This window comes from Xenopus laevis, chromosome 1L (assembly GCF_017654675.1).
Source record: "Xenopus laevis strain J_2021 chromosome 1L, Xenopus_laevis_v10.1, whole genome shotgun sequence".
Classification (NCBI taxonomy): Eukaryota; Metazoa; Chordata; class Amphibia; order Anura; family Pipidae; genus Xenopus; species Xenopus laevis.
In genome coordinates this window covers 175,884,929-175,912,774 of record NC_054371.1, presented here as the reverse complement: position 1 = coordinate 175,912,774, position 27,846 = coordinate 175,884,929, and the positions used below count along the sequence as shown (strand labels likewise).

The window sequence follows — 27,846 nt, the reverse complement described above, 5'->3', positions numbered from 1 at the left end:
ATTGTGTGGCCTTCTGTAAGGCTTGTATAGCCTGCTGGTAAAATCCTAATAGCAATGTTATCAGGAGGGAGAAGTATAACAAGAGATCAGTATTTACCCCCCTGAGGGCAATACGAAATGAAACCAGAAGAAACGCTATTGCGTATTAAACTTTCTCTGTGAATTCCCCCAATCATTACAACCCATACAGCATTGTATAAGATCACTGGCTGCAGACACCTCCAAACCAGGACTAAAATGAGCGTAAAGCACGCTAGCTCTAAGTGGTGATTTACGACGAAGGCGAGTGTAGGTTTCCGTCCCCATGAGAACGTCGTGTAGTTTACATTCGGTCGCTAAGCAACACAAGCGCGAGTCCATGGTGCGGAGGAGCATTAACATCTCAGGTGAGCGTGCAGTGCAGCAAAATATGCATTTAGTGCGCCCCTAAAATCACATCTTAATTTACGTTTTTAAAATGTGCACCGTGCTGGAATAAACCACCACCAACCCGACTTCGGGGGTGCAGTGACCGCAGAGCATCTAGAAGAAGAAACGTTTTCCCTTAAATGTTGATGAGTGTGAGTAGGTTGGTTAGTTAGGACAGGAAAACATTTGGGGGAATACCTGTTTCATCCGTAAATACAAGCCTGGAGTGGGATTTGTAGGGAAAAGTTATTTTCTACCCTTAAAAAGAAGTTTCACATTCTTTAAAACAGTGTTTTGTTAATATTTCTGCACATTCCTATCGAGAAAGTAGGTTTGTGCTAGGGCTAGTCTGTGGTAACCAGTTTGTAATTATTCCTTACTGTAGAATGTGGGCAAATAAACTCTCTCCTGTATTGAACATGCAGAATGGTTTGGTCATTTTAGAAGTTTTTTCTCTGTTTCAAGAATGTCTATGTGAACAAAGTAGTTATTTCCCCTAAATATTACACAAACAGGTTTTCAGACAAGGCCCTAGGATTGCCACCTTTTCTGTAAAAAAAAATAACATACTATTTCTGTAAAAAAAAAAAATATCACATACTATAGTCCTGTATTTTCCTCTTTCTTCCCTATTAATAACATTAACACCAACTAGCATCATGCATACTGGTAGGGTTGCCACCTGGCTGGTATTTTACCGGCCTGGCCAGTAAAAATAATGCTTGAGCCCAATGTTATTAATAGGAAAAAAGGATAAATATATGGGAAGGTCAGTATTTTTTTCCAGAGAAGGTGGCAACCCAATTTACTGGCAAGGCTGCTAAAATACTGGCCAGGTGGCAATTATTCTGGACTACTTTGGGACGCACTTTGGGAACCACTGCTCTAGACCGACTGATAAAAATAAGAAGTAAAATGTTTTTTGCAGATAAACAGTATGGATCCACACTTGGGAATCACTGCCAATGAGGGTCTCAGTCAAGCAGGAACAGAAGAAACACAGGAATTGGAAACTGGAAGTATCAGCAATAATGAAGAAATGTCCCAGCAAGTTGTGGGCCCAGAGGTATGGTTACTGTGAAGCAATGGATTTAGCTAGACAGTTATATGTCAGAGAGCACATATAGATGTTACAAAAAGAAGCTTATTATTCTGCATCATAAGAAGATATTTGCTAGAATATAAAGTTAAGCATTCATTGAGATCACAACCCTTTTTTAAATGGGACAAAAAAGTTCAAATTGCATGCACGTCACTGACTTTGTGCACATTGCTCTCACAATACTGAACTGAATCAGTCCAGCTTAGTTGATTCTGTTGACTCATATCGGAATCATTTTGGCATGTTTCAGAATAATGCAAGTTTGGCCGGATCAAATGGTACTGTGTGTGTGTGTGTTTACGTTGTTGAACTATTCAGTTCTGCAGCTTTCCTGTATTTCAATCCAGTTGCTTTGATCACGGAAGGTAGTAGATATAGGTCTCACTGGAGGTGAAAAAGGAGAAGAGAGTAATTTATAAAGAAATATTAATGTCCACTGTGGTGCAGTCTTACAATCCACCAGCTTTCTGGTTGTCAACATGGGAAAAATAAAAGTATTTTAGCTGTTTTGTTAATTTTTAAATGAAGAATTTGGTAGTGACTTAAGTTTGAATGAACATGAGAAATATACTGCAATGCAGAAACTTGATATTAGCAGCATTAAGAGGATCAATGGAAGATGTGGCTAATATGTAGTTAATGTATGGGAGATGGTTCCCCCTAGTGTCTCAAAATAAGGCAACAGAAAAATAACTCCATAGGAAATTATCACAGTGGTTATTATTGATTTAAATTCCTCTACATTTTCACTTTCTATCATTACCCTTACCTTTATCAAATCAGTTCTATTGGGGAGCCTCTCAAACTTTGGGTGTAACTTTTAGGTTCCTCCCAAAAAAACAATTATCCAAAATACTTTGCACCTATTCAAGGGTCTGGGATGAAGCTACTCAACCAAGGTGGATGCTCATTTTAAGACATACACAAAGAGCTATTTGTGTCAGCAAAAATCTTAACATCACAGTTTTGATTTAGATTGTGACCAATTTTTATGTCTAATTTTCTACTGTACAGACAATCTTGTGACTGGGAGGACGTAGAATCAGAGCTTGGGAGATATGATGCACTTTAAGAAATATTACAATAGTGTCACCATTGCTATGGTTAAAGAAATATTAACCTTTTATAATGATAACAACAATAACCATGAATAAAATAAAATAGAGGAAATAAAAAAAAGACAACAATCACAATAAAATCTCTTTGGTTCAATAAGAGTCAGAATTCTAATTTTAATGGCAAAGTTAATGATGGATGGCTTCCTTATTTAACTAGCTACTCACACTCTAGTTCATCTCGCCTGCAGGGAGATTGGTGGATCTCCCCTTATGACTCTTAGTATGTACCAGTCTGTGGATTGAAAGCATGCATGAATTTTATTTTTCATTGTCTGCATATTGTCTGGTATAATTTCAGTAATGGCTTCCCAAGTTTCAAAAACATTCCCGGACTGCTGTGTGTTTTTTTAAGGGTGCCTCTACCCAATCTATATAAATTACTCTACCCAACTACCCAAAAACAATTTTAGGGTGGGGAGGGGGGGGTATTTGTGATCCACACTTGTAGTTGTAATTCAAAGTAGTCTCTTAGCTCCTCTTACAGAGATTGCCTATGACTAAGAGCTAGGTAAGCATGAAACGCGTTAGGCGGCATAATGGGGTAATTTTTGACTTTTAATATGTGAAATAAACGTATACTTTTTATTTTTAGCCACGGTTCTGGGATCATTTTTCAAAAGTTATATCTTAGCGCCTCTTGTCATTCTGGCATGAATATTAGGGGTCGTACCCCAGATTGCCCACGCCGATGCGAATAGTTGACAAAATGTTGGGTGGCATAGTCCCTTATTTGGCTCAAATCTTCTAATGTAAGAGCATTTCCATAAACAATGTAGTAGATCAGCTTTTATTTGTCCGCATTTTGGGCAGTTGTCATTGGCTTGTCTTTGCATTTTGAAAATCATTTCTGGCATCAGATACTGTAACTTCTGTGAAAGGGGTTTTGAAACATTTCCCTATAAATGCAAGATATGCCATAATTGCCTATATGCTTGGAGAATTCCGTCATGCCCAAATCTGGTATGTTGTCTGTCCATTGTCATGGTCCAGTCAGTGGTCAGTTCAATAAATTCTATATTTTTCTGCAAGAATTTGGAATTGGAGAAGATTTCACCCTTTACTGTGCTGTTCCTTAATAAAAAGCTTTCTAGAGTGTTATTCCAGTCTGATAGTTCTGCTGGCATATGTTTGAGCTTGGAATAAGGCAAATATGTTAGAGGGTAGGGAGGGATATTTGTCCTGCATCTGAGCCCATGTAAGTGGTTTGTGGTCTCTAACATTTATGCTTGTTTCAAGGCTGTTTTCCCTGATCTCTGGCAGTCCTGATATATCGTGATTGAATGTCCTCTCTGAAAATCTGGGTTGAGTAGGAAGGGTAGATATAGGGAATGATGGCTGTTTAGATTGTGTTGTCATCTCAATAATTTCCATGCCTGCCAAGTCATATGTAACAGAGGATTGTCTATCATTTCTGATGGGAGTTCCGATTTGTGCATGTTTAGTGTGTATAGTAAGTTGAGGAGTGGAGTGAACTGCTGTCCCTGTAGGGTATTTGTGTATATTTCGGAATTATGGATCTAATCTTTCAGATGGCACTGTGTTGCTGCTAGGTTGTATTGTTGAATGTTTGGAAAGGTAAGGCCTCCATTGTGGGTTCCCTGCTGTAGTTTTATTAAGCTTATTCTTGTTTTTTTCGGGTTTTAAATAAATTCCCTATAAGTTTTATTCATTTTAGTCATTTGTATTTTGTGGTCTAAAGTTACAACAGAACTTAGTAAAAAACAAAAATCAACATCTCATACATCCTGACATTTATGCCCGTCTTTAAATGTATTTTGGCAGGAAGCTACTGACGGACATTTAGATCCATCTGAAGAAGAAGAGTCTTCACAGAACCCATCTCATGTGTACAGCCCAGAACAAAGGTTAAATGGTGGACATGAGCAGGAGTCAACCAAAATGGAGATGGAATCTACTTCATCAAGGACATTTACCATTGATGACCAGGAACAAGATTTACATGGGAAACAGGAATCACCTGTTGAAAAAATGCATGAATTGTCGGATGATATGAATGGTAAAGAGCAAGCAAAAGAAGTGGTAGCAGACATGGTCCAAGAAAGACACATTGAAAGTGCAAAAGGAGAAGACTCTTTGGTTTACACTGCTATCCCCGTGACTTTGTTTGAAGATGCAAATGCCCCCTCTGCAGATAAACCACTTGTAAGTTTTTTTAGTGCACCAGGAAAGAGTCACAAAGAGAAAAAAACATCATTTATTGTCTATGTATTTTTCATGGTAAAGCATTGGACAAGTGTTTTTAAGATGCATAGGGACCCTAAAATGGTTAGCGTAGCTTGAGCTTTTTGTTGTTGCAGTCCATACTGTGTGAGTTCAATAGGGTATTTGTCATAAGTTAGCATAAAGAGTGGTGGCAAATATTTGTTTTTAGATGGGATCAGTAACACCCATTCGAAAGCTGGAAAGATTCAAAAGAAGAAGTCAGATGATTTAAGTAAAGCACAAATGAATAAAAAGAAACCTGTAAAAAATAAGACTAACTGAAAAGTTGCTTACAACTTACAACTAAAAGTTAACTTAAAGGTGAACGACCCTTAAGGTTAACTTAAAGGTGAACTACCCCTTTAAGTAGCATGTTGATTTATACCTAATATAGGTATCTCATTTAGATTTCCTTTTGTGGTTATGACATTGCTATTTGTTATAAGGAATGAGCCTTATTTGCTTTTTATTGTTTTATTTACAGAACTTGGCATGGTCATTTGGTTTAAACAGCAATATTCCAGTTTTTAACTTTTACGATGAAGCTCGTCAGGTGATTGTGTATGCTTGTGCCCACACAGCCGTTATACAAGATATATCACAAAACCGTCAGCACCACCTTCAGGTACATTGGGATACTTACATTGTGTTTGTATTGGAGGCATAGAGTGACTTTAGAATCAGATTTGACAATTGGAGTCTCATTTTATTCCACAGGGACACTGTAGCTGCATTTCCTGCATGTGTGTGAGTGAAGACAGGCGGTGGATTGCTACAGCTGACCGAGGCTCTGAAAGTCTTATTATAATATGGGATTCATTCTCAGGGTAAGGTCTTGTCCTGTCTACAATGCATCTTTCTATTTCGAAGTTCTTCCTGATTTTTTTTGCCTCCTGAATGCAGTGCAAAGACTTGTTCCAATATGTGTTTGCATCCTAGGGCTGCATTCAAGATTTCCGGCAAATGGGAGGTATTTGGAGACTCTGGGCTCTCCAGAGTCCTGTATAGGGGTGGATGTGCATTAAAAGCACAATGCTCTACTCCTCTGTACCAGTGGCATTTTTTTGTGCACATAGGGGCAGATTCACTAAAGGGTGAAGTGACTAACGCTGGTGAAAATTCGCCAGCGTGACGTCATTTCGGCACTTCGCCAATTTACTAACGGTAGCTGGCGTAGATTCGCTGGTGCAAGGCCAAGGAGATAGATTCTGGCACAACTTCGCACTCTAACGCCAGGCGAATTTATGGTCTGGCGAAAGAGCGTTACTAAGTTCACTAAGTTTTTGATTTTACTGATCCTTACCTCTATCGCCAGACTTGCCTTCACCACCTCAGACCAGGCGAAGTGTAATAGAGTAGATAGGAGTTCCTCAAAAAAAAGTTAAACATTTTTCTAAGGGCGTTGTAGGGCGTTATAACAACTTTTATATAATTTTATTTAGGTTCCCTGGCCTTGTGTAGTGTAATGTATTTGCTGCAGCATATACGGCCATTGTACTTTAACTGCACACCGTATTTTTCGAACTGCGAAGTGTTGCGATGTGCGCGAAGCCATCACTGGCAAATTTTCGCCTGTTAGTGAATTTGCCCCATTGCCTTTAAGTCTTTCTCTATGCACTTGAAATGCAAAAACTGGTTTGTAAACTTTGGGGTTGAATTATGTATTACTTGGGAATCTGTGCACTTTAGTGTATAAAATGGCTACATTTATGTTCATCATAGATTTAGATACAGCACAAGTAAATATGTGAAAAAACTATAAGATTTATGGAATACACTTACATGCACAAAAACAAGGCTGATTAAAGAGGTCATAAACCTTCATTAAGATTTGTACTGCCTAGCTCACCAAAGCAGATGCAATAATATTCTCCAGTGCTATATAAGCCATTTTACTGTTATCCTACATAGTGAGATTACTAAGTGATTATTGCTTGCAAGTGTTCTAAATAACATAGGAAGAGACAATATAGTACTGTAGAAATGTTACTTGAAGAATCCTTGGGGGCACATTTACTTAGCTCGAGTGAAGGATTAGAATAAAAAATACTTCGAATTTCGAAGTATTTTTTTGGCTACTTCGACCTTCGACTACGACTTCGAATTGAACGATTCAAACTAAAAATCGTTCGACTATTCGACCATTCGAAAGTCGAAGTACTGTCTCTTTAAATAAAACTTCAACCACCTAGTTCACCACCTAAAACCTACCGAGCACCAATGTTAGCCTATGGGGAAGGTCCCCATAGGCTTTCTAGACAATTTGGGATCGAAGGAAAATCGTTCGATCGATGGATTAAAATCCTTCGAATCGTTCGATCGAAGGAATTGTGCTAAATCCCTCGACTTTGATATTCAAAGTCAAGAGAATTTTACTTCGAGGGTCGAATATCAAGGGTTAATTAATTAGTAAATGTGCCCCTTAATGTTGCTAAACTACAGCTTCAGATATGCTTTAACCACCAGTACTATGCTGTAATCTGTTTTTAGTTGTCAGACTAAATCTGAGTGGAACAAGTTAGCAAATGTTTATGTGACTTTAAATAGTGTTAGCACTGTGCAAGAGAGACATCATATCTACTGCATGAGTCAATCCACATACCATTTCTTGCAGGATACCGGTTCATACCATATTCGATAGCCATCCAGAAGGTGGGGTAATTGCCATGTGTTTCTCCCAAAATGCAAAGTATTTAGCAACTGTTGGAGGAGCAAATGTTCAGGTAAAACAATGTATAATGTACTTTTTTTGATACTATATTAGTATAGTATATATTTCATAAGCAAACAGTATTTTTTTTTTGCCGTTTCTTTTACATATTGTAAAATGCTCAGGTATTCTTGGAATTAATAAAGAATAAACAATATAACCTGTGCTCTGAACTACAATAATAGGTAATCACATTTCTGAAGCAGAAAGAGCGTTAGCATATGGCTTCCCTTGCTCAGAATATAAGAACTGCACCTGCCTATCTCTGTTATCTCTGTTTTTTTATCTCTATACCTTAATGGTGGTGGCAGATGGGGAGATTAGTCGTCCAGAGACTTCCCCCCGGCAAGAATACAAATCGCCGGAGGGATGGCATACGAATCGCTTCGGATTTCCGAAGTCGCTCGAAGTCACCGATAGGAAGGCATTTCGGGGAGATTAGTCGCCGCAAAAGTGAAGATTTGTCTCTGGGCGACTAATCTCCCTGTCTGACACCACCCGTACTGTTAATTATACTGAAAATATATACCTCTGCTCATCTCCCGTTCCCACCTGCACTTAGACTTTGGATTTCCATCCCTTGCTGAAGCAATAACATGTTTAAACACTTTTTTTATGGAATCCTATCACATCTGCCAACTACCAACTACTGTCATCTGCCTTTTAATTGTTCTCTCAATACAGGGTGCCCACATATATATATATATATGTATATCTCTGACATCTGCTTCTACAAACACTGTATTCTTGTGTGCAGAAAGAAACCAGCTACTCCATTCACTAATCTGGGGCTCATGGCTCACAGGGTGCTTTGATCTCTATGCCAATCAAAATGAACTGCCCTATAGACAGCTGCTTCATATTCATTTGAATGGGAAACCATTCTTTCTTTGGCACACACTTTTGCTGCCAGGTGAGCAATGCTCACCTACTAGCAAATTGTGTGCCATGGGCATTGCATTTCCTAGGAAAGAGAGTTATAACTACTGCAGTTATTCATAATTCATAGTTGAACCCAGACTAAGCAGTTCACTTTTGCCTACAGCCCAGTCATTTGTAAAAAGTAGAATAGAATATTAGAAGAATAAATTAAATAAATTAAAATTGAACGCTTGGGGGTTATTTACTAAACTCTGAATGCAAAAATCACAAAAAAATAGTGATTTTTTTTATAAAATCGGTCTTTAAAAAAATGATTAAACCCAGAGGATGGGAAAAGTCAGAATCTGAAAATCCGGCATCTCAGACCTGTTGAGGTTGCAAAATCATTGGGAGAAGTCCCAATGATTTTTTGATGTGCGCTGGGTTTTTGGCAATACCCCAAAGTTTTCGGGCATAAATCTGAGTATTCAGGTGAAAAAAATCGTGAAAATCGGATGAAAAATCTGAAACAATCATGAAAATCTGATTTTTTTCACGCAAACAAAATTCTCGGGAAAGTGTATTAATAAATAAGCCCAAAAATCCTAGCTTCCAATAAGGATTAATTATAGTTAGTTCTTAGTTGGGATCATGTACAAGGTACTGTTGTATTACTACAGAGAAAAAGGCAATAGTTTTTAACAATTTGGATGAATTTATTATAATGGAGTCTATGGGAGACCATTTTTCTAACTTCTGCAGAAATATTTGCACTAATTTTTCTTCAGGCAAAATACCAGTTAATTGTTTTATAAATAAGAGAGTCTGATAAAAAAATATTTAAAAAATGTTTTTTTTGTACTGAATAACCTATATGTTATATACCCCATATTCAACAGTGATGTAACAGAGTTGTATGCTTTGTATCATAGAGAGTCTGCATTTGGGAATGGACCACAGACACTGGAAAACCAATTTGCTCTGCAGAACTCAGTCCAGAGTTTGGAGTACAGGTTAGTGCTCATATTATTAAAAAATAAAAACAATAACAACCTGTGTGCCTTGATGGTTTTTCTTTATATAGTGAATAAAGTACCCCCTCTTGTAAAATATAAGGATATTATCAGTTACCAAGGAGTTTCATGACCATATAAAAACACGAGGCCGAAGGCCGAGTGTTTTTATACAGGTCATGGAACTCTGAGGTAACTTATAATATCCTCATATTTTACAACTGGGGGTACTTTATTAATTATAATACACAAATTTTAGTGAGTCATGTGACAGAAATTACATCACTACTCACCGTTTATAACTGATGACATCACTACTCACCGTTTATAAGGATATAATTTACAAGATATTCATGGCTTTTGTGTATTATAATGTCAATACTGTATATCTCTTTATTTTGCAGACATACATAGTATTTAATGCTAATGATCAGACACAACTGGTAACCAACGGTGAAAAACAAGTGATATTTTATACATGGGTAAGAATAAAGCAGAAAATGTACCATTTAAATTCATGTTTAATTCAATGACCTCCCCGTCTCTGACCCACTCTAAAATAATAGTTTTTTTCAAACTCCAATAGACCATAAGCCTTCCAGCTTCTGTAATAAAAGTCATTATGATTATTAGTGCAATGGTGGGGTATGGAGCGGGGCCAAGCACTGCTAGGCAGCGGGGGAAAAGAGCCAGGTGATGCACTCCTTGGGAGAAAACTGAACATCATACTTTAGTGACTGGACAAGCATTTCTCCATGGTAGATAATTGATGTGGTGGCTACAGATAAAATAATGTGAAATATCAACTTGTGTGTTCATACCATACCTGCCCATGAACATTTTTCATGTGGCTCAGTATATTCAATAATATTTACATGTTATTAAGCTCATGGGCTTTTGGATAGGGATCCACAGAATCAACGTTTTCCAGAATAGTGCAAACCCTGAACCAAATCGTAAACTGTAATATTCAAATCCCAAGCCATGTGATTTTAAAGGTTTAGGCACTCGGATTCAGGTCCATTTATGCAATATCCAATTTATAATATGTTTGTGAAAAAATAATTTTACTGTGAGGCCCAATAATGTCTAGTTACTTCACTGGCTTTCAGTTACCAGTCACTCTAGGGGTTAAGACATTATGTTGTCAAATAATGTTATATTACAAACATACAAGCCTTAGAAATTAATTTCTACTTTCTTTGGAGTAGGTCATTGGGTTCTTCTGATTGTACTATTGTTAAACTGTCTTAGGGACAGGTACCTCTTTGTACTTGTAAATCTATATATTTTTGTACAGGGCTAAACAAGCCTGTAGAAAGCAAAGCTCCTAAAAATATCTAATTCTGAATGTGGAATACTTAAGTTAAAACAAAAGCATTATTTTAGAAAAACAGTACAGTGTATAGTATTTCTAATATGATTTTGAACAACTAATAAAATCTGGAAACTGTATAAATATTTTAGAGAACTTTACTTATTTATCCCTAGACTCAAAACAGTTTGGATTATGAAGCACCACCACTGAATGACACAGTAAGTTTAATTATTTTGTATATACGGTATGTGTATCAGAAATGTAAGTTTTGTCAAGTATAGTTTTTCTATAGTTTTTTTATTACTTGTGTAGTGCCTATCTCCCCTTATTGTAACATGTCAATGTGAGCTAGAAGAAACAAGGCCAGTTTAACAATTAGAAGAACCTTAATAAAGCCTGGCATTTACCTCAGCTGCAGATTATGATAGAGGAAAGTGTTTGGCAGTTTCTTTGAGCACATATAGACAACCAGACCATATGAGCTATGACAAATGATACCCTATGAGAAATGCATCTTACATGTGAATTTAGAATATTTCAGCCTTTAAACAATTAATATTATTGCGTAAATGCATTGATGTACCAATGTGACCTTTATACATTTCCATTCTCTACAGACATTTAACAAAGTAGTGGGAGAATTCAGCCAATCAGTTTTTGATTTTAGTGCAACAAGAGCATTGACAGGAACAGCCGCAGGAAAGCTGGTTGTCTGGGAGACCAGCCACTCTCCATCGATCAAAGCAACATCTTCCATACAGCCACACAAAAAGAAGGCTTTAAAGCTAATGCATCTGCAAAAAGATGCTATTACTGTACTTTCTGCCCATGACAGGTAATTGTAAATTTCGCAAGAACTAGGAAATTTCATTGCACCGATCAAGTGGCAGGAAAGGGAAAACAGGGATCATTGATTACAGAGTATATTCTAATGCACTGAAAAACACAGAAAACAAACATAAAGTTTTAATAAAACTAGATTTTAGAATGTTCTGTTTTTATTTGAAAAATGCCAACTGATTATAGGAACTTTCACTGCACTGATCATTTTCTAAAAATCCTAAATACCTTTATCGAATGACTGGATTAATGCCTTTTGCCTATTGCAGAAGTGGCTGCAAAGGGGGATCAGGGACCATTAATTACAGACTGAATTCTAAGTTACTGAATTATTTTATATGTTTTTTTTTCCCTTAATAGAGAATGTATGCAAGTGCAGCCAAAAGAACCTCTAGTGAACGGTTTGGTTCCTGAGCCCTCAATATTGTAAGCTTTGGCTAGACACAAACAGAAATGCTTACATGTTTCAAACCAGGCTTTGCTGGCCCTTATAACACATATGTTTGATCCCTTTCAATCTGTAAACATGCACATAGAATGTATGAATCCAATATAAAACCTTCATGTGCAAAGAATTGCATGTGTCTATGCATTAGAATGAGTGCAGACATGACTTATTACCTCGTGCCGTGCAGATATAACATGTGTGTCACTGTTCTATATATTCTGGCTATGAAACTGTATACATTTATTATTGCTGGAAATGACTAATGAGTTTTTCTTTTCTTTTAGGTATTTTATAACTGGGGATGTGCAAGGGCACATTAAATTCTATGACCAGCGCCTGCAACTTGTAAACTGGTACAGCCATCTTACCTTGAAGCCTATTCGCTCCATCTCTTTCTCAACATGTCCACCAGTTTCAGCAAGTGGCAGAACCAGATACCCTCAAGATTGCTCTATAAAGGGGGATCAGTTTGCTATAAGGTATTTGAAAAACTGAAATCACTTGGCATACATAACGTTCACTTTCCTAGTTCCGATTTAATTATAAAATCACAAAAAAGCAATTGATATTCAGCACCATATGTTTCTCATATAAACCATCTATAAATCTATGTCACTTGCTCCTGCTTCAATGTGTGGATGAATGAAATGTAATAATGTACTTACACTTTAAAAGTAAACAAGCCAGACAGTAGATAATGATTGTTATAGTCATTGAAAAGAGTCCAAGGAGTGTCCACAACTAACAAAGTTAAATAGCAAAATGTGAAAAAAGGGACTTAACCTCCAGGGCTCTATCAATGAATTGAACTGAGCAAGATCCAAATAGTTTAAAAAGGCAATATTTATTCACAACCATGCCCCAAATCTAGGTTAAAACAAATTAAAAAACAAACAAGGTGCAGCAAATGGGAGGAGGGATCCCTCTCTTGAATTATTTGACCCCACCACCTGCCTTATATTAAAGCAGGTAGGAAGAACAAATCATATATAAGGTGGCTACAGCTGTGGGACAGACCACTGGGTCTGTAAAAGTAATAACATTTGAATAGCCTCTTGACTTGATGATTTGTTCTTCCTACCTGCTTTAATATAAGGCAGGTGGTGGGGTCAAATAATTCAAGAGAGGGATCCCTCCTCCCATTTGCTGCACCTTGTTTGTTATATAATTTGTTTTAACCTAGATTTGGGGCATGGTTGCAAATGTAATAATGTATTACAAAACAATATATTTAATATGTTTAAACCTTTCAAATGATTACAATTTTTAGGGGCAGATTTATCAAGGGTCAAATTTAGAAGTTAAAAATACTTCTAAATTCGACCATCGAATTAAAATACTTCGAATTCAAATATCGAATTCGAACTTTTTTTTATCGAATTTGGCTATTTTGCAGACGAAGTAAAATCGAACGATCGAACGATTAAATCCTTTGAATCGAACAATTTTTACTTTGACTTCAAAAACGTAGAAAAATGCTGTAGAAGGTCCCCATAGGCTAACATAGCACTTCGGCAGGTTTTATTTGGCGAAGTATTGAAGTCGAAGTTTTTTTAAAGAGACAGTACTTTGATTATCGAATAGACCGAATAGATGAATGATTTTTACTTCGAATCGAAGTTGAAATAAATTCAAAGTCGTAGTATCCTATTTGATGGTCGAAGTATCCAAAAAATTACTTCTAATTTTTTTACTTCGAAAATTCCCTCAAATTTATTTCGACCCTTGATAAATCTGCCCCTAAGTGTTTCAATTGCATGGAGACAACTTGAAATTTATTTTAGTTCTTTAAAGGTAAAAAAAACAGTCACCCCCAGTTTATTAATATTATCTCTTTACTATTTCTTCCTTCCCCCTTATACCTTTAACTTGCTGTTATTTTGTTATCTATCTATCTTGGAATAAAAATATTTTTAAAAAAGGAACAGCTTTGGAATTAAAGATAAAATATGATTTAATTATAAGTAGTGTTCTACAAGTAGCAGCAATCAATACACTAATAACTGCCTTACACTACTTTGCATAGCAGTTATTAGAAAGTACCACCAGTGTTCACGAGAGTAGTGGATTCCAAGGTAATCATGGTATTCCACATTCTCTGCTGTAGAAGACATATGCAATGATGCCTTTTTTCCCTAGAATGCTGTGTGTGCCAATATGAACCACAAAAAAACAGAAGAATTATATCTCAGCTGAACTTTATATTTCTTTCATTCAGCGACTTCATTGTGTCAACATTAGATTCTGTGGTTCTGCATGTGCATACGGATGGTACAATGTTAAAGAAACATTTGCAGGAGCCCAGTAAAGCTGTGCATGCCCTTGCCTGCCATCCACATGAGCATCTTATTGCTATTGGAAGTTATGACGGACTCCTAAAAGTGTGGAACTACAAGACTCGAAATCTGTTCATCAGCAGGATATTTGGCAAGGGCAAAAGTGTGCGTTGCCTTTCCTATGATCCTAAAGGTGACTGTTTTTTATTTTTAAATTATGATAAAAGCATTATTCCTTTGCAGGCTTCATGCCAAGGCGAGTTTAATCTTTAATATCCTATTTATTAATTTGTGAAGCTAAATTAAATTGTTTAGAGAGGTCGGTCTAAGCTATTGAACTGTGGCAACAACATAACAATGCATTTTTTGTTTTTGTCATTGTCTCAATTATTTCCATACCTCAAGAAATCTGTAAAGAGACCAACACACTCAAATAAAAGAAATATGATGTCAACATTTTGCAAACTCACTTGCATGTCATAAAAAGTGTCATGTAGCAGTGTCTATGACTTTTTCTTATGACTTTATTGTATATTAAGTGATAAACAGAGGGAAGTAGCGTACTCCCAAACCTTACGGAAGATGTTCTTTTTTGCACACATACATAAGATATATATATATATATATATATATATATATATATATATATATATTATTTTATGTTATTGTCTTGTTCTTCTTATCTCAGGTTTCTTGTTAGGAGCTGGTTTCACAGATGGAAGTGTTTACATCCTTGATGCTATGACACTGGAAGATGAAATTGCAGAACCCTTTAAGTATGCCAGAGGATCAATAACCCATATAAGCTTTTCACATGATTCCCAGTATCTAGCAACAGCTGTAAGTTATTGATCAATGTATGGATAATATGCAACTTCGACAACTATGAGCCATTACTTTTAGATGATATGCATGGTGTGTAATTATATATTTGTATAAATGTGTAAAATGTTATATTATGCAAATAAAGGGTTATAAATGCAGTTAATTTAAACCTTATTTTATTCAAAAAGCCATTCATTTGAGACAGCAGTAAAAATTATGCACTACATATTTCCTCAGAGTCACATGTAAGAGCTCATTTATGAACACAATTAAAGTGTGCAAAGTAGGGATGCACCAAATCCAGGCCCTTTTCAGCAGTATTCAGATTCGGCCGAATCCCTCTGCCCGTCTGAACCGGGCAAATTAGGGGTGGGGAGAGAAATAGTGTGACTTTTTGTCACAAAACAAGGAAGAAAAAAATGTTTTCCCCCTTCCCACTCCTAATTTGCATATGCAAATTCAGATTCGGTATTTGGCCAAATCTTTCGCGAAGGATTCAGGGGTTCGGACGAATCCAAAATAGTGGCAGCCATAGTAAAAGGTGCAATTTTGTGCAGAGGCTGCCATGTTTATTACCCACAATGCAAAGTTTTTGTTATAATTCCAGCATCCTCAACGTAGCAAGTTTTTAGCCACTGGAAGTGACATAACTAATTCCATTATTAGTGCTGCCCACTGAAAGTGATTCCAGCAAGATCTGCGAAACATTGCTGGTACCACTGAATAGACTAGAGAGGAATTCTGGCCTAACAGAATTAAGAAAGGATTAATCATACCCATGCTTAAAACCCATACCCATGGCCTAGGTAAAGTCATATTTTTACAATATCCACATTATTGTGCTTTAGGACACAGAGTTTACTGTGACACTTTTCAAATTATCACAAGAAAAGGATGGTCTAACTTGGCAATATTTTGGAAGATATCGCAGCCATTACAAGGCAATACAGAATCTAATGTTTGGGATTCATCTAGACACCAATGAACCTAGACTCATATCCCTTGGAATGGATCGAATGCTGGTAGGTTTTTTAAGTCTTATTTTTCATTCAAGTTAAAGGCAAAGTATTTTTTCATTTTAACACATTATTTGTGGTTCTTCATTAGGTAGAATATGACCTTGCTAACAGTGCTAAATGCCATCTCCTAATACACAGCAATGACCGTATTGAGCAGAGTGCTGTCCCACAGTCTTTGGCTTGGTATCCACCTGTGACTAAAGAAAGCTTTATCCTAGTAGCAAATGATCATTACAAGATGAAGCTTTATAATGCAACCACAAAAATGTGCAGGTAAATTCTAGTCCCTGTCTACTAATCTTCACCCTCAGCCCATTGGTTAGAAGCACTGGGGTCCTGAGTTTTTTTTAAGCTTACCAATTCTAAAATTAGCTTGTATGTTCTCCTTGGCTCTATTTGGACTTCCTCTGGATATTCTGGTTTCCTCTCCCTCTCCAAAAACATGCAGGCAGATCGATTGGCTCCTGATGAAAGCAACCCTAGTGTTGTGTGAATGTGGTAGGAACCTTAGACTGCACAACATGCACAAAATGTATTTTTTTTACAAATGAGGTACAAAACAAACAGGCCATAATTTCCTAAAGTCCTGCACTTTAAATTTTTTTTACACGCTGGGGGCCTCATTTACTATTGTGAGCGTAACCAATAGAAGAAAAATTGCTTGCAAGTTTATGCATGTTAGAAGGCAGCCACAGAGAGGTGGTGACTCCTACCTCATACTTCTTCAGACTCCAAGGGGGTTATTTACTAAGCTCCGAATACCTGAAATTTCCCGAAATCTGAAAAATTTGTGATTTTTTTTTTTATAAAATCAGACTTTTAAAAAAAATCACCGATTTTTCGGAATTTATTAAACCCTGAGGGCTAAAAAGCCTGAATATAAAAACATGGCATCTCAAACCTGTCGATGTTGCATAAAAGTCAATGGGAACAGTCCCATTGATTTTTGGTTGTGTAGGGGTTTCGGGCAATTTCACTATGTTTTCGGAGCTTTTGGGTGAAAACTCCGAAAATCGTTAATAACCCGAGCAGGTTAGATCGGAGTTTTTAGCAGCCGATATTGAGATAAATTCGGACCTTGATAAATAACCCCCTTAAACTTTACTTTTTCCATTGCTAACCAGCCTCAGAGACACCCATCATTCACCCTTCATTGTATCTAAAAACTTCACTACTGCAATTATTTGATTTTCTTTTCAGAAAAACACTGCTAGGTCCAACATTTGGTTCTCCTGTTAGGAAAATGGAGGTGCTTCCTACAGAAAGTGAAGACATCTGTAAGGGCTTCATGGCCTACATTACAGATGATAAGGTACTGTAGAGTCACATCTAAAAATGACAAGAAATATTAATTTTGTAAGTATATTGCATATTTTATCATCCCTGTGCTGCCTCTGATACATCAACCTTTCATCTATGTTCTTCTATATTATGGAATTACAAACTGTTTTATGAATTATGACATACCTACCTCTCAAGGCAGATATCTACAAGGCTTCTGTTCAACTATACAGCCCACTTTTGATACACACATCAGCTTGTGTGGCTTATGTTACTTATATGACTTATTGTAATGAAATGTAAATGTATTTATCTTGTATTGACTCTGTGTTTTATGTCCAAATGCCTTTATTTCTTTATCAACTTAGATTTCTGCCTAGATTCATAAAACTATTGGCAGTGTATTCTGCTCTTTTAACCAATATTATTATAAATTAATTATACAGAACTACTTTATCATGCAGCACTTTACAGAGAATTTTAGTAAACTGCCCCTGCCCCAATTAATTCCTCCATTCATTTTTCTTGCCTAACTCATTCTTAAAAAATGAAAGATGCTTGAATAAAAACGTTGTATTGCACCTGAACTGTGCCCTTCTCTCTTTCTGTGTATATATCTATTAGCACATACACTCAAACACACATATAAAGGAATGGGATCTGTTGTCCAGAGACCCAAAGTAAATACAGAAAAAATCTTATTTTTAATTTTATTGTTTTTCTGTTATTTTAAAACAGTAACATTTACTCAATAGTAACTAAACTAGTACAAATCTGTGTTGGTGGCAACACAGTTGTATTTAGTTTTTAAGGTTTAAATGTTTTTGTAGCAGCCTTAGGAAGATGGCACTCTAGGAAAAACTGCCCCCTAATCTCCTTAAAGGGGACCCGTCACCCAAATCCTATATTATCACATCAGTCAAGCAAAATAAACTTTTATTACACTTTATACATTATTTGCAAATTATTTCCTTCAATCTGTGAATTCTTACTTATAGCAAGCAGGAGCCATATTGTGGACACTGATATTATGGAAAGCCTTGCATCATCTCAAAATCTTGTTTGTGTACCAGAATGGGGTACCCGGTGTCCATCCCCTAATCTCCTTAAAGGGGACCTGTCACCCAAAAAAAAAATTCAAAATCCTATTTTATCACATTAGTCAAGCAAAATTAACTTTTTATTACACAGTATAAATTATATGAAACTTGTTTCCTTCAATCTGGGAATTCTTACTTATAGCAAGCAGGCAGGAGCCATATTGTGGACACTGTTATTAAGGAAACCCTTGCATCATCTCAGAGTCTTGTTTGTGTACCAGAATGGGGTACCCAATGTCCATCCCCATGCCCTGGTTACACAATTAAACTGTGAAGAGAACGAGGGAATTTGGGGAGAGCAATGACATCTAGGAAGTGCTGAATGGAAAGTGAAAGTAATTGTTTGCCTCGCCACTATGCCTAAAGCATAGAAGAGGGGCAGGCAATATTTGATTGACAGCTGAGATATTCAAATAAGCTTACAACATCTATGAATGCTTTAATAAAAAATAGAAAATGGATTTCATGTTTAATTTGAAAAGGACTTTTATTATATAGATTTTTGTCCACTTTAAATCGCAGGTGGGGAAATATATACGCCACTTTGGGTTTCTCGAGTAGCCTGAAGTTTCCTTCTGTGGCATCTTTGGGTACTTTAAAATGCCAAAGCATCTCTTATGTTTCCCGACTGGTAATTGTATTATAGCCAGTGGGTAGGAAACTAGGGAGATTTTCTAGTGCAGATTTATCAAGGGCTACAAAACGTCCAGTGTGCCAGGGCCCTTAAGGAATGATTCTTCAACTCACTGAAAGAGCCATATTTAGAAATGAAACATTACACTCTTGGCTTTCCATTGGTAGCCAGTTCAGAAGCCATGGTGAATCTGGTATTATATGATAATTAGTTTAGCAACTATGCCAATAAAAATACCTAGCTAGATTAAGCACTTCAATGCTACTTCTAAGTGCCTGCTAATGGGAATTGACAATGGAGTGATTGATTGTGCCATATTTCATCAGGCCCCCTCCTTGAAACCAGTTTGTAGTGCCCAGTGTCAGCCTCAGAGGCCCACCAAAGAACATGACATTTACAGCAAATAGATGCAGACAGTACTAAATGTAATAGATTTCATATAAGCCCCACGGGCGGGGTGGCAGCCTAGTGAACGCCCCTTCAAACAACTTTAGGGCTACGATTGCCCCTGGATTTCAGTAGTGAATAGTGTCTCAAGGTGATCTCCTATGCTATCGATTCTGTTTCCAAACCTTCATTGCCTCTCAGATCTGCCCACAGTCACCTTCAACAATGTATAGTGTAATTCCTGAACAGCATACGTAAATTTAACACTAAAAAGAATTTGCCAGAAATTATACATCTGCACACCAAGTTCACATGTACTCCAGACTTTTACCAACTTTTTCCCACAGTACTGCTTAAGTGTTCTTCAACTGTTATTTTTCCTTAGAAGATAAGGGTAATCAAAGGGGGAATATAATATTTCACCTTATATTTATCTGCAAAGCATTATCATGTTTGTCTACAATTTCTATTCAGTTTATTATTGGTAGACAGTGTATTATTATGTGAGTATTATTCAGCAGCAGTTTGTAAAAATGTATTTTCTGTTTTTAAAACGTAATTTAGAAGAAATCAGAAAAAAGTATTTGGAACCAGTGATATAATTTTCAAAGTTTCTTTTCTAGTTTGCATCAAATCCTTTTATGATACCCATTTAGGTTGGACTCCAGATCTTACCGCTTGATGGAAACCCTCACAAGTCAATGTCCCTTATATGCCATCCAGATGGCGTAAGCAATCTTGCCTGTTCATATGATGGTTGCTTTGTTTTTACTGCTGGAGGAGATGACTGTACAGTGTTGATGTGGAAGACAAATTTACAGTAAGTACAAAGAGTGCTTAAATGAAATTCAAGTGGTTTAACATCCTTATATTGTAATTATTAACATAATCTTAAATAAACAGCACAGAAACAAATTGTGCTTAATGTGTCAATATTATGTTTCCATTAACTTAAGTATTGCTTCAAGCAATACATACTACTTCTAGTCCGTATGTATCTCTGCCCTTCTTGCTGATGTTAATTTCTTGCAGAATCTGCTAGTACTGTATTGTTATATCCTTATAGTATACAAGCTCCATGAATAATTCGTGAAATATATCCTTAAAGATGGTGTTTAATTATGGCATTAGATATAATTGGTACTTAGTGATGTCACTTGTGACATATACTACGGTACATTAAAATTCTACCTTTATTACTTAACTTCACAAATACTGTATACTATTTTACTGGTGGCCTCACATGGACCCCTGCAACCATAATATGGTTCTTCAGGCTCTATTGGTGGGGTCACTGGAGGGTATATGGAACCTTCTGTACTGCTCCATCAACAACACAGGACTACTCCCAACCCCCCTGATGACTCATTATATAGCCTGGATCCTATTATTTCAATTTAAAAAAAATCTACTAAAAATAGACCAATTGCAAATTGCCTCATGTCATTATATAATAACGACATCAAAGTCAATTACATTAAGTAGTATTACTAATGTTTACAAATGTATCTATATTTAGATCAACCTGTTTCCTGCTGCATTCAACACCCTTATGCTGAGAATCACTAACAAATTTTACCTGGTCTTACAAACCGATTTGGAGTTCAAATAACAGTTTACCGGGGCAAAACAAAAATGCCCCTGGTAACTTTAGGGCAATGACACATGGAAAAATATGTCTCCCATGGTTAAATCTGTATGTGGGCAACAAATCTCCTGAAAATACCACCCCTTAGCTAACATTTAAATTGCCACAAGCAAATTATATTAATCATGCCAATTTGGCTTAATCACAGTAAAATGTAAAGTAAAGGCTAAATAGCTGCAAGTAATGTAATTTACCTATATAAGTTACCAACTTGCCAAATGTGCACTGCTGATCAGCACTTGCTTGTATTTGTGAATAGAGCTCATGTCTCTGTGTTTGTGTTACAGGGCACTCGAGGCTGTTGCTTCCCTTGGAGGGGATGGTCTAATACCCTTCTATGGCCTGCTGCAAGGAGGACAAGATGGTTTATTATTCAAGGTTAGACATAGAGGTTACATCATTGCAGTTACCCACAGTAACCAACCAGATGTTTTTTTTTCATTTTCCAATAGCTGATTGGTTGCTAGGGGTTATTGCACTGGTACACTGTAGTACCAATGTTACATGGTTTCTGTAAATTTGCTGTGAAAAAGCAGTTCAGCATATAGTTTTTTTATAATCATTTTGATTAATATAGAATTTCGACTGGTGTATATATATATATATATATATATATATATATATATATATATATATATATATATATATATATATAGATAGATAGATATATAGATAGATATATATGGTGTTTAACACAACATATCGAGGATAAATAAAACAGAATCAGTGGGGGGGGGCAACAAGGGGGATTAAAAGAGCCAGACTGTATTGCCCAGAGTAAAGGTGCATTGGATTAAAAAGTGACCCCCAGTGAACGGAACTGACATTTTCTTTTTATTATTTACTTAAAATGTATACCTAGAATTATTATGCTTCCTTATTTATATAGTGCCTTTATATTGTATCATAAACAGAGCATCCCCAAAAATGCATGGTGCCTCACTTTTTCTCAGACCTGTGTTACATTGTTTTTCAAACAGGAGCTGGAAAATTACTTCTATTATGCACAGCTACGGCACCAAGGGATTGATACAATGGAGACCAGACAAGTGTCAACTCATATTCCCTTAAAGGAAGTTCCTTTTATCATGCGAGCACTGGGATATTATCCATCAGAGCAAGAGGTTGTTAAATGTACTTTTAAGAATTATTCATATTCATACTAAAGCCAGTAATTTTAGATTGATATGAAATGCAGCCCTCTTATTCTAAAGAGTAAGGTGAAAGGCATCTTGTGTAATAAAATTCTGGAAGAGTGTATGAATTGAGAACAGTGTAACATCTTTGTATCATGCTTTATGAAAAGTCAAGAGGAATTTATGTGATTTATAATCAGATGCCTTTTTACTATGCGGTTACGTTATTACGTTTTCAGTGCTGAAATTTAGATAATTGCTTTACTAACTCTATTTTACAGTAGTCAAGGCATGATTGTTACTGCACTATGAGTTATTTAAACTCTATAGAAAAGATACCATATATGAGCCAACAAGTTGGTCTGTAGTAAAATGACTTAATTGATTGGGTCCTCCGCCCAAAATAAAAGTAAAAAAAAAGTGAAAGAAAATGTAATTCCAAGCAAGTCACCAATATACATAAATGACGAATTTTCAGTGCAATTGCAATTAAATTCACTATATACCCGGCTGTTCTCTGCATTCCTGGCTCTGAAGGTGGCCATACACGGGCCGATAAAAGCTGCCGACAGACCGTGTCGGCAGCTTATTGGCCCGTGTATGGGGCCCCCCGACGGGCTTCACCGATCGAGATCTGGCCGAAAGTCGGCCAGATCTCGATCGGATGGGACAGAAAATCCCGTCGGATCGCGGCTGCATCTATTCGTTGATGCGGTCCCGCGATCCGACCGCCCGTTAAGGCATCGTTAGGATCCGATCGTTGGGCCCTAGGGCCCACGATCGGATCAGCCCGATATTGCCCACCTCAAGGTGGGCATATCGGAGGGAGATCCGCTCGTTTGGCGACATTGCCAAACGAGCGAATCTCTCAGTGTATGGGCACCTTAACTTCTGAAACAAGCCAGCTCCTTAAAGTATTACACTTTCTTTTGTTATGCAAAAACTGCTGGGTGTAGGAACCTCTTTAACCAAAACCTGTTTTATGCTAACATACAGTTTAGTAAGGTACAAACGGAAAGATGTTTAATCAGACTCACAGCTTTCTGAACATTCTTAATTATGGCAAAGTAGTGTGTGCTGTATCAAAAATTATACACTGTGTTAAGTCTAATATACTGGCAAAGGATGACGGCAGTTGCACTTCAGGACGGGCTGCAGGTGATATAAAGTTCAGCTTTCCTGAACACAGAGCATGGAAACTGGGGCATTATGTAAAGGTAACAATAATAGTCTATTCCTGACTGCTTGTTTATGATTAGTGCTTTAGCCAAGAGGCAGAACCTGTTTTACTGCTGGAGATCAGCGTAAACATCTGTTCTGAGCCTTTATTAAATGCATAATTTCCTAATATGTTTGGATATAAACTGTTCAACCGACTAGAAACTAGTTGCTTAAACTTTGTTGTGCATTAGCATTTGGAAAGAAGTAACAGTATGTCATTATTTAAGTATTCTCTTCTTATACACAAGAAGAGATGATTATTTGGCAGGGTAAACTATAATTTTAACCAGGGTAACCAACTCAGTAAAACATGGGCCCAGAGCACAGAATTGAGGTCAACTACTCAAAGCATTAGAATACATTCTGATGAATTGACATACTGATATGCTTTGATAAATGTATGCATGAAACTCTTCTGTTTACTAGGAAACATTTCCTAAAAGGGGAAGCAATAAAACATAAAGGTGCTGGGATACCTCTGGATACTCCATTTCAATATAAAAGTCCAGACTGTCCTTCTGCTTGTGGTGTCACTGACTTCTCATGATCATACTTTAATTCTGAACTATATGTTTTGGAATCCCCTAGGACATTAAGTGAGCAAAGGATCTTAGGTACAAGATTGGCCTATAGTTTAGAAACTTTAGTCACATATCACTTAATTCACTGAGACCACAGTAACTGTGAATGTAAAAACCTGGGGTAAAGTAAGCTATGAAATATGTTTCTAATTAAGAATTCTTTGACAGGTGGAAAACATGCTGAATGAAATCAAATTCAGTGAATATGTAGATACAGGAAAACAAGTTTCTTGCATCAGCTTAGAAGAGTTGATAAAACTTTACATTAATCATAGACCAGCCTTTGGACTTTTTATGGAGGAATTACAGTGGGCTTTTCAAGTGCTTGGCTTTACTAGTGATAATGAAAAACAAGCAATTAACAGAAGAAACTTATTACAGTTGCTGCAATCAAGAGGTAAGGAGACACCATATACCAGCTGTGAGCATTGTCTATTGGCTATATGATTGTTGTGAAACTTATATCAACCTGCTCTCTCTCTTTAGGGGAGCATTTGACTGAAGAAGAGATTGCTGAATATCTTAGTACTTTGTTAGGACTGAATCCAGAAGGAGGGAGCTCAGAAATAGGTAGCTACAACTCTACAGGTATATAATGGCTCAGAGTATAGATATAGTTACCTGTCATTTACTAAAATGTTGGTTTATAACAGTTCCCTCTTGTAATTGAAAAATATACCACCCAATCAGGCCTGGACTGGGATTCAAAATATGCCCTGACATTTCAAGTGCACAGAAGCCCAAACAGCTACCCACCAGCCCACTCAATAATGATTATGGCATCTGCCAGCAGCCCCTCTGGCATTTTCCAGAATCCGCAGATTGCCAGTCTTGGCCTGCACACACAATGCCACCACAGCTCCAATGTCACCTTGTTTTTTTACTGGCATTCTAAAGAACAGGCACTGAATAGTACTGCATTATGTTTACATACAGTTGACAGCAATAACATTTAACATAGAATTATATTTACTGCAGGTGCTGCAGATCTGCTGGAGCAAGAAATCCCAGAAGAGATTACCACAGATTTTTTTGCTGCAGACATTCTTGGCCTACCTTACCAAGTTAATGGGCTCTATGAAGAGCACACTGTAACACAAGAGACTGACTCTTCTTAGGAGCCAATATTAAGGGACTACTGTCATCTTTCATTGAAGGAAATGGTATATGTGTATGTACAACTATGTTTTGTTGAAAACTTAAGTCCAAAATAGACACACCCCCCGGAAACATTACATCTTAGTGACCGAATAAACGTGCAGGGTTCTCCCCGCTACACTGGCTTTTGTTGTTTGGTATCTTTTCTATTTGTGCACATGGAGAATTGTCCCTCTGCTCTCAGCCTGCACTTTATTTTTTGTAGACTGAGAAAAGCAGATATGTTCCCTTCAGCAGCTCAGTTTATCTGCACTGAAAAATTCAAAAGCAGGAATTTATTAATGTTCAAGTTGCTTTTTCCAAGTAAATTTGAGTTTTGAGTTGTATTTTTTGGTCAAAACTCACATTTTCGGGTTAAAAAAAAACTTGAATAATTCTAGTTTTTTAAAAAAAAAACAAACAAAAAAAAAACCAAATACTCAAGATTTATTATAACCAGACCATGGAAATAGCTCAAATCTGAAAATGTACCGAAGTCATGTAGGAGTCAAAGGTTCCTTGAACCTGTTTTATGTTCAAGTTTTTTTTTGGAGGGCTTTGCCCAAAAACTCAAATTATTTAAACGATTCAACGTTTTTTTTGCGGAAAACTCAATTAGAGTTTTCAAATTGTGGGACTCAGAATCTGTTTTTTGCTATTGGAGTTTTTTCTTAAATAAGAGCCCTTTCGAGTTTTGAGTGCATTCGAGTTCATTTGAGGTAAAAAAAAATAAACTCTTTCCTTCGACCTTTTAATAAATAAGCCCCCAAGTGTAGTCAGACAAATCCTAACCCTTTTTGCAGGATTTGGAATAATCTTAGCCCTCAAATTCCTATGACTATGACAAACACTTAATCATAGACTGCTATGAGCCTATAATTAAGGGGCACATTTACCTAGGGTCAAATATTGTGGGTTAATTAACCCTCGATATTCGACCGTCGAAGTCGAATATCTTTGCGCTATTCCTACGATCTGACGATCAAAGTAATAATTGTTCGATCGAACGATTAAATCCTTCGAATCGAACGATTCAAAGGATTTTAATCCATCGATCGAAGGATATTCCTTCGATCAGGAAATTTTAAGGAAGCCTATGGGGACCTTCCCCATAGGCTAACATTGGCCTCGGTAGGTTTTAGGTGGCGAACTAGGGGGTCGAAGAATTTTTTAAAGAGACAGTACTTCGACTATCGAATGGTCGAATAGTCAAGCGATTTTTAGTTCGAATCGTTCGATTCGAAGGTCGTAGTCGAAGTAGCCCATTCGATGGTTGAAGTAGCCATATTCGAAATTCACTCTATTCCTTCACTCGAACTAAGTAAATGGGTCCCTAAGTGTTTGTAAACACGAAACGCATAAGGCTGTGGATGCAATAAACTACTTCTTCACTTTGAAAACATTGCCTGGTGGAAGTTTGCCTTCTTTGAGTGCCCACTTCAATGACTTTTCGGTTTGTCCACTCCCTATGCTGAGGGTTCAGGGCGGTGCACCTGGGCCACTTCAAAAATGTGGTGAGTTTTTACTTACAAATTTGGAGACCCCAATCCTATATATTCGAACTACAACATTTACCCCCAAATGTAATTAAAGGCACTAGGAGCAGTAACCCACAGCAACCAATAAGATGCTTACTTTTAAGCTGGCCATAGATGTTGAAATTTTTAAAAGATCCGATCCTCATCGTGAGAACACGATTTTCTCGGAACGATCGTACGAATTGACCATCAACTAAAAAGACCAATTTGCCAGGAAAACAAAGGGGAGCTGCCTGCTTGGCCCTACAAACATAGATAAATTACACTGGGACCAACAAAGATTTTTTAACCTGGCCGATCAATTTCCTGACAGATGTCGGCCGAAAAATCGTAAGATGTACGATCGTTCGAATCCCACTAACCGCACGATAATTTCGAAGGATTGGTCGGACTTCGCTAAAATCGGTCGTTCGGCAAGGAGAATCGTCGCGTCTATGGGGAGCTTTATACATGTGTCCAGTATTACTGCTACTGGGTAAACTTAGTGCCTTATATTACACAACCCCCTTACACTGCTTGTTTTAGTATGAGGGCTCTTACACACGGGTATTTTTTTGCTGTGCTCCCCTGTGTTCTGTTCAGCAGCAGGGGAGAGCGCAGGAGTAAACGCATGTTGCATTCCACCTGCGTTTGGTGCTTACATGCGTCTGTGAATACAGCCCCCATGACAATAATTGAGTGCGTTTACTCCTGCGGCTGAACGGAAGAAAACAGAATGCAGGGAAGCGCAGCAAAAAACGCCTGTGTGTTTTTGGGATAAGCAATATACAGCATTCCAAGCCCATATGTACATGCCCTCCAAAAGGACACAAATATAATTTTATATAATACAGCCGCTCTTTTAAGTATAAGTCACAAGAGTTTTAAGTAGGGCCAAGGAACTCGGAGGTGCCCTCTAATACAGCCTTGGATTGTATAGAAGGGGGGTAGGGCAAACACATGTTCTAGCGTCATGTGACACATGACATCACTAAGTATCATTTGTAAGCATCTAACAGGTTACCTATGTTTATACACAAAAG

General features: G+C 37.1%; 1 protein-coding gene across 4 annotated transcripts; it reads left to right on the top strand.

Moving 5' to 3' along the window:
* Positions 1-281: 281 nt before the first annotated feature.
* cfap251.L (cilia and flagella associated protein 251 L homeolog) lies at positions 282-25,432 on the top strand. 4 transcript variants are annotated; one of them, XM_018263214.2, is made up of 22 exons: positions 282-386; positions 1,337-1,474; positions 4,411-4,791; positions 5,336-5,476; positions 5,569-5,678; positions 7,466-7,574; positions 9,355-9,435; positions 9,840-9,917; positions 10,927-10,971; positions 11,371-11,588; positions 12,326-12,520; positions 14,260-14,510; positions 15,006-15,157; positions 15,991-16,164; positions 16,250-16,434; positions 17,362-17,473; positions 20,220-20,383; positions 21,499-21,589; positions 22,192-22,335; positions 24,318-24,546; positions 24,636-24,737; positions 25,128-25,432. In XM_018263214.2, exons 2-22 carry the CDS (start codon positions 1,346-1,348, stop codon positions 25,265-25,267), a joined length of 3,231 nt encoding a protein of 1,076 aa, XP_018118703.1. In that variant the 5' UTR covers positions 282-386; positions 1,337-1,345; the 3' UTR covers positions 25,268-25,432. The 4 variants fall into 4 exon arrangements, with proteins under 4 accessions (XP_018118703.1, XP_018118695.1, XP_018118684.1 ...); XM_018263206.2 differs by lacking the exon at positions 282-386 and adding an exon at positions 416-560 and having other exon boundaries at positions 24,636-24,719; XM_018263195.2 differs by lacking the exon at positions 282-386 and adding an exon at positions 417-560.
* The last annotated feature ends 2,414 nt before the right edge of the window (positions 25,433-27,846 follow it).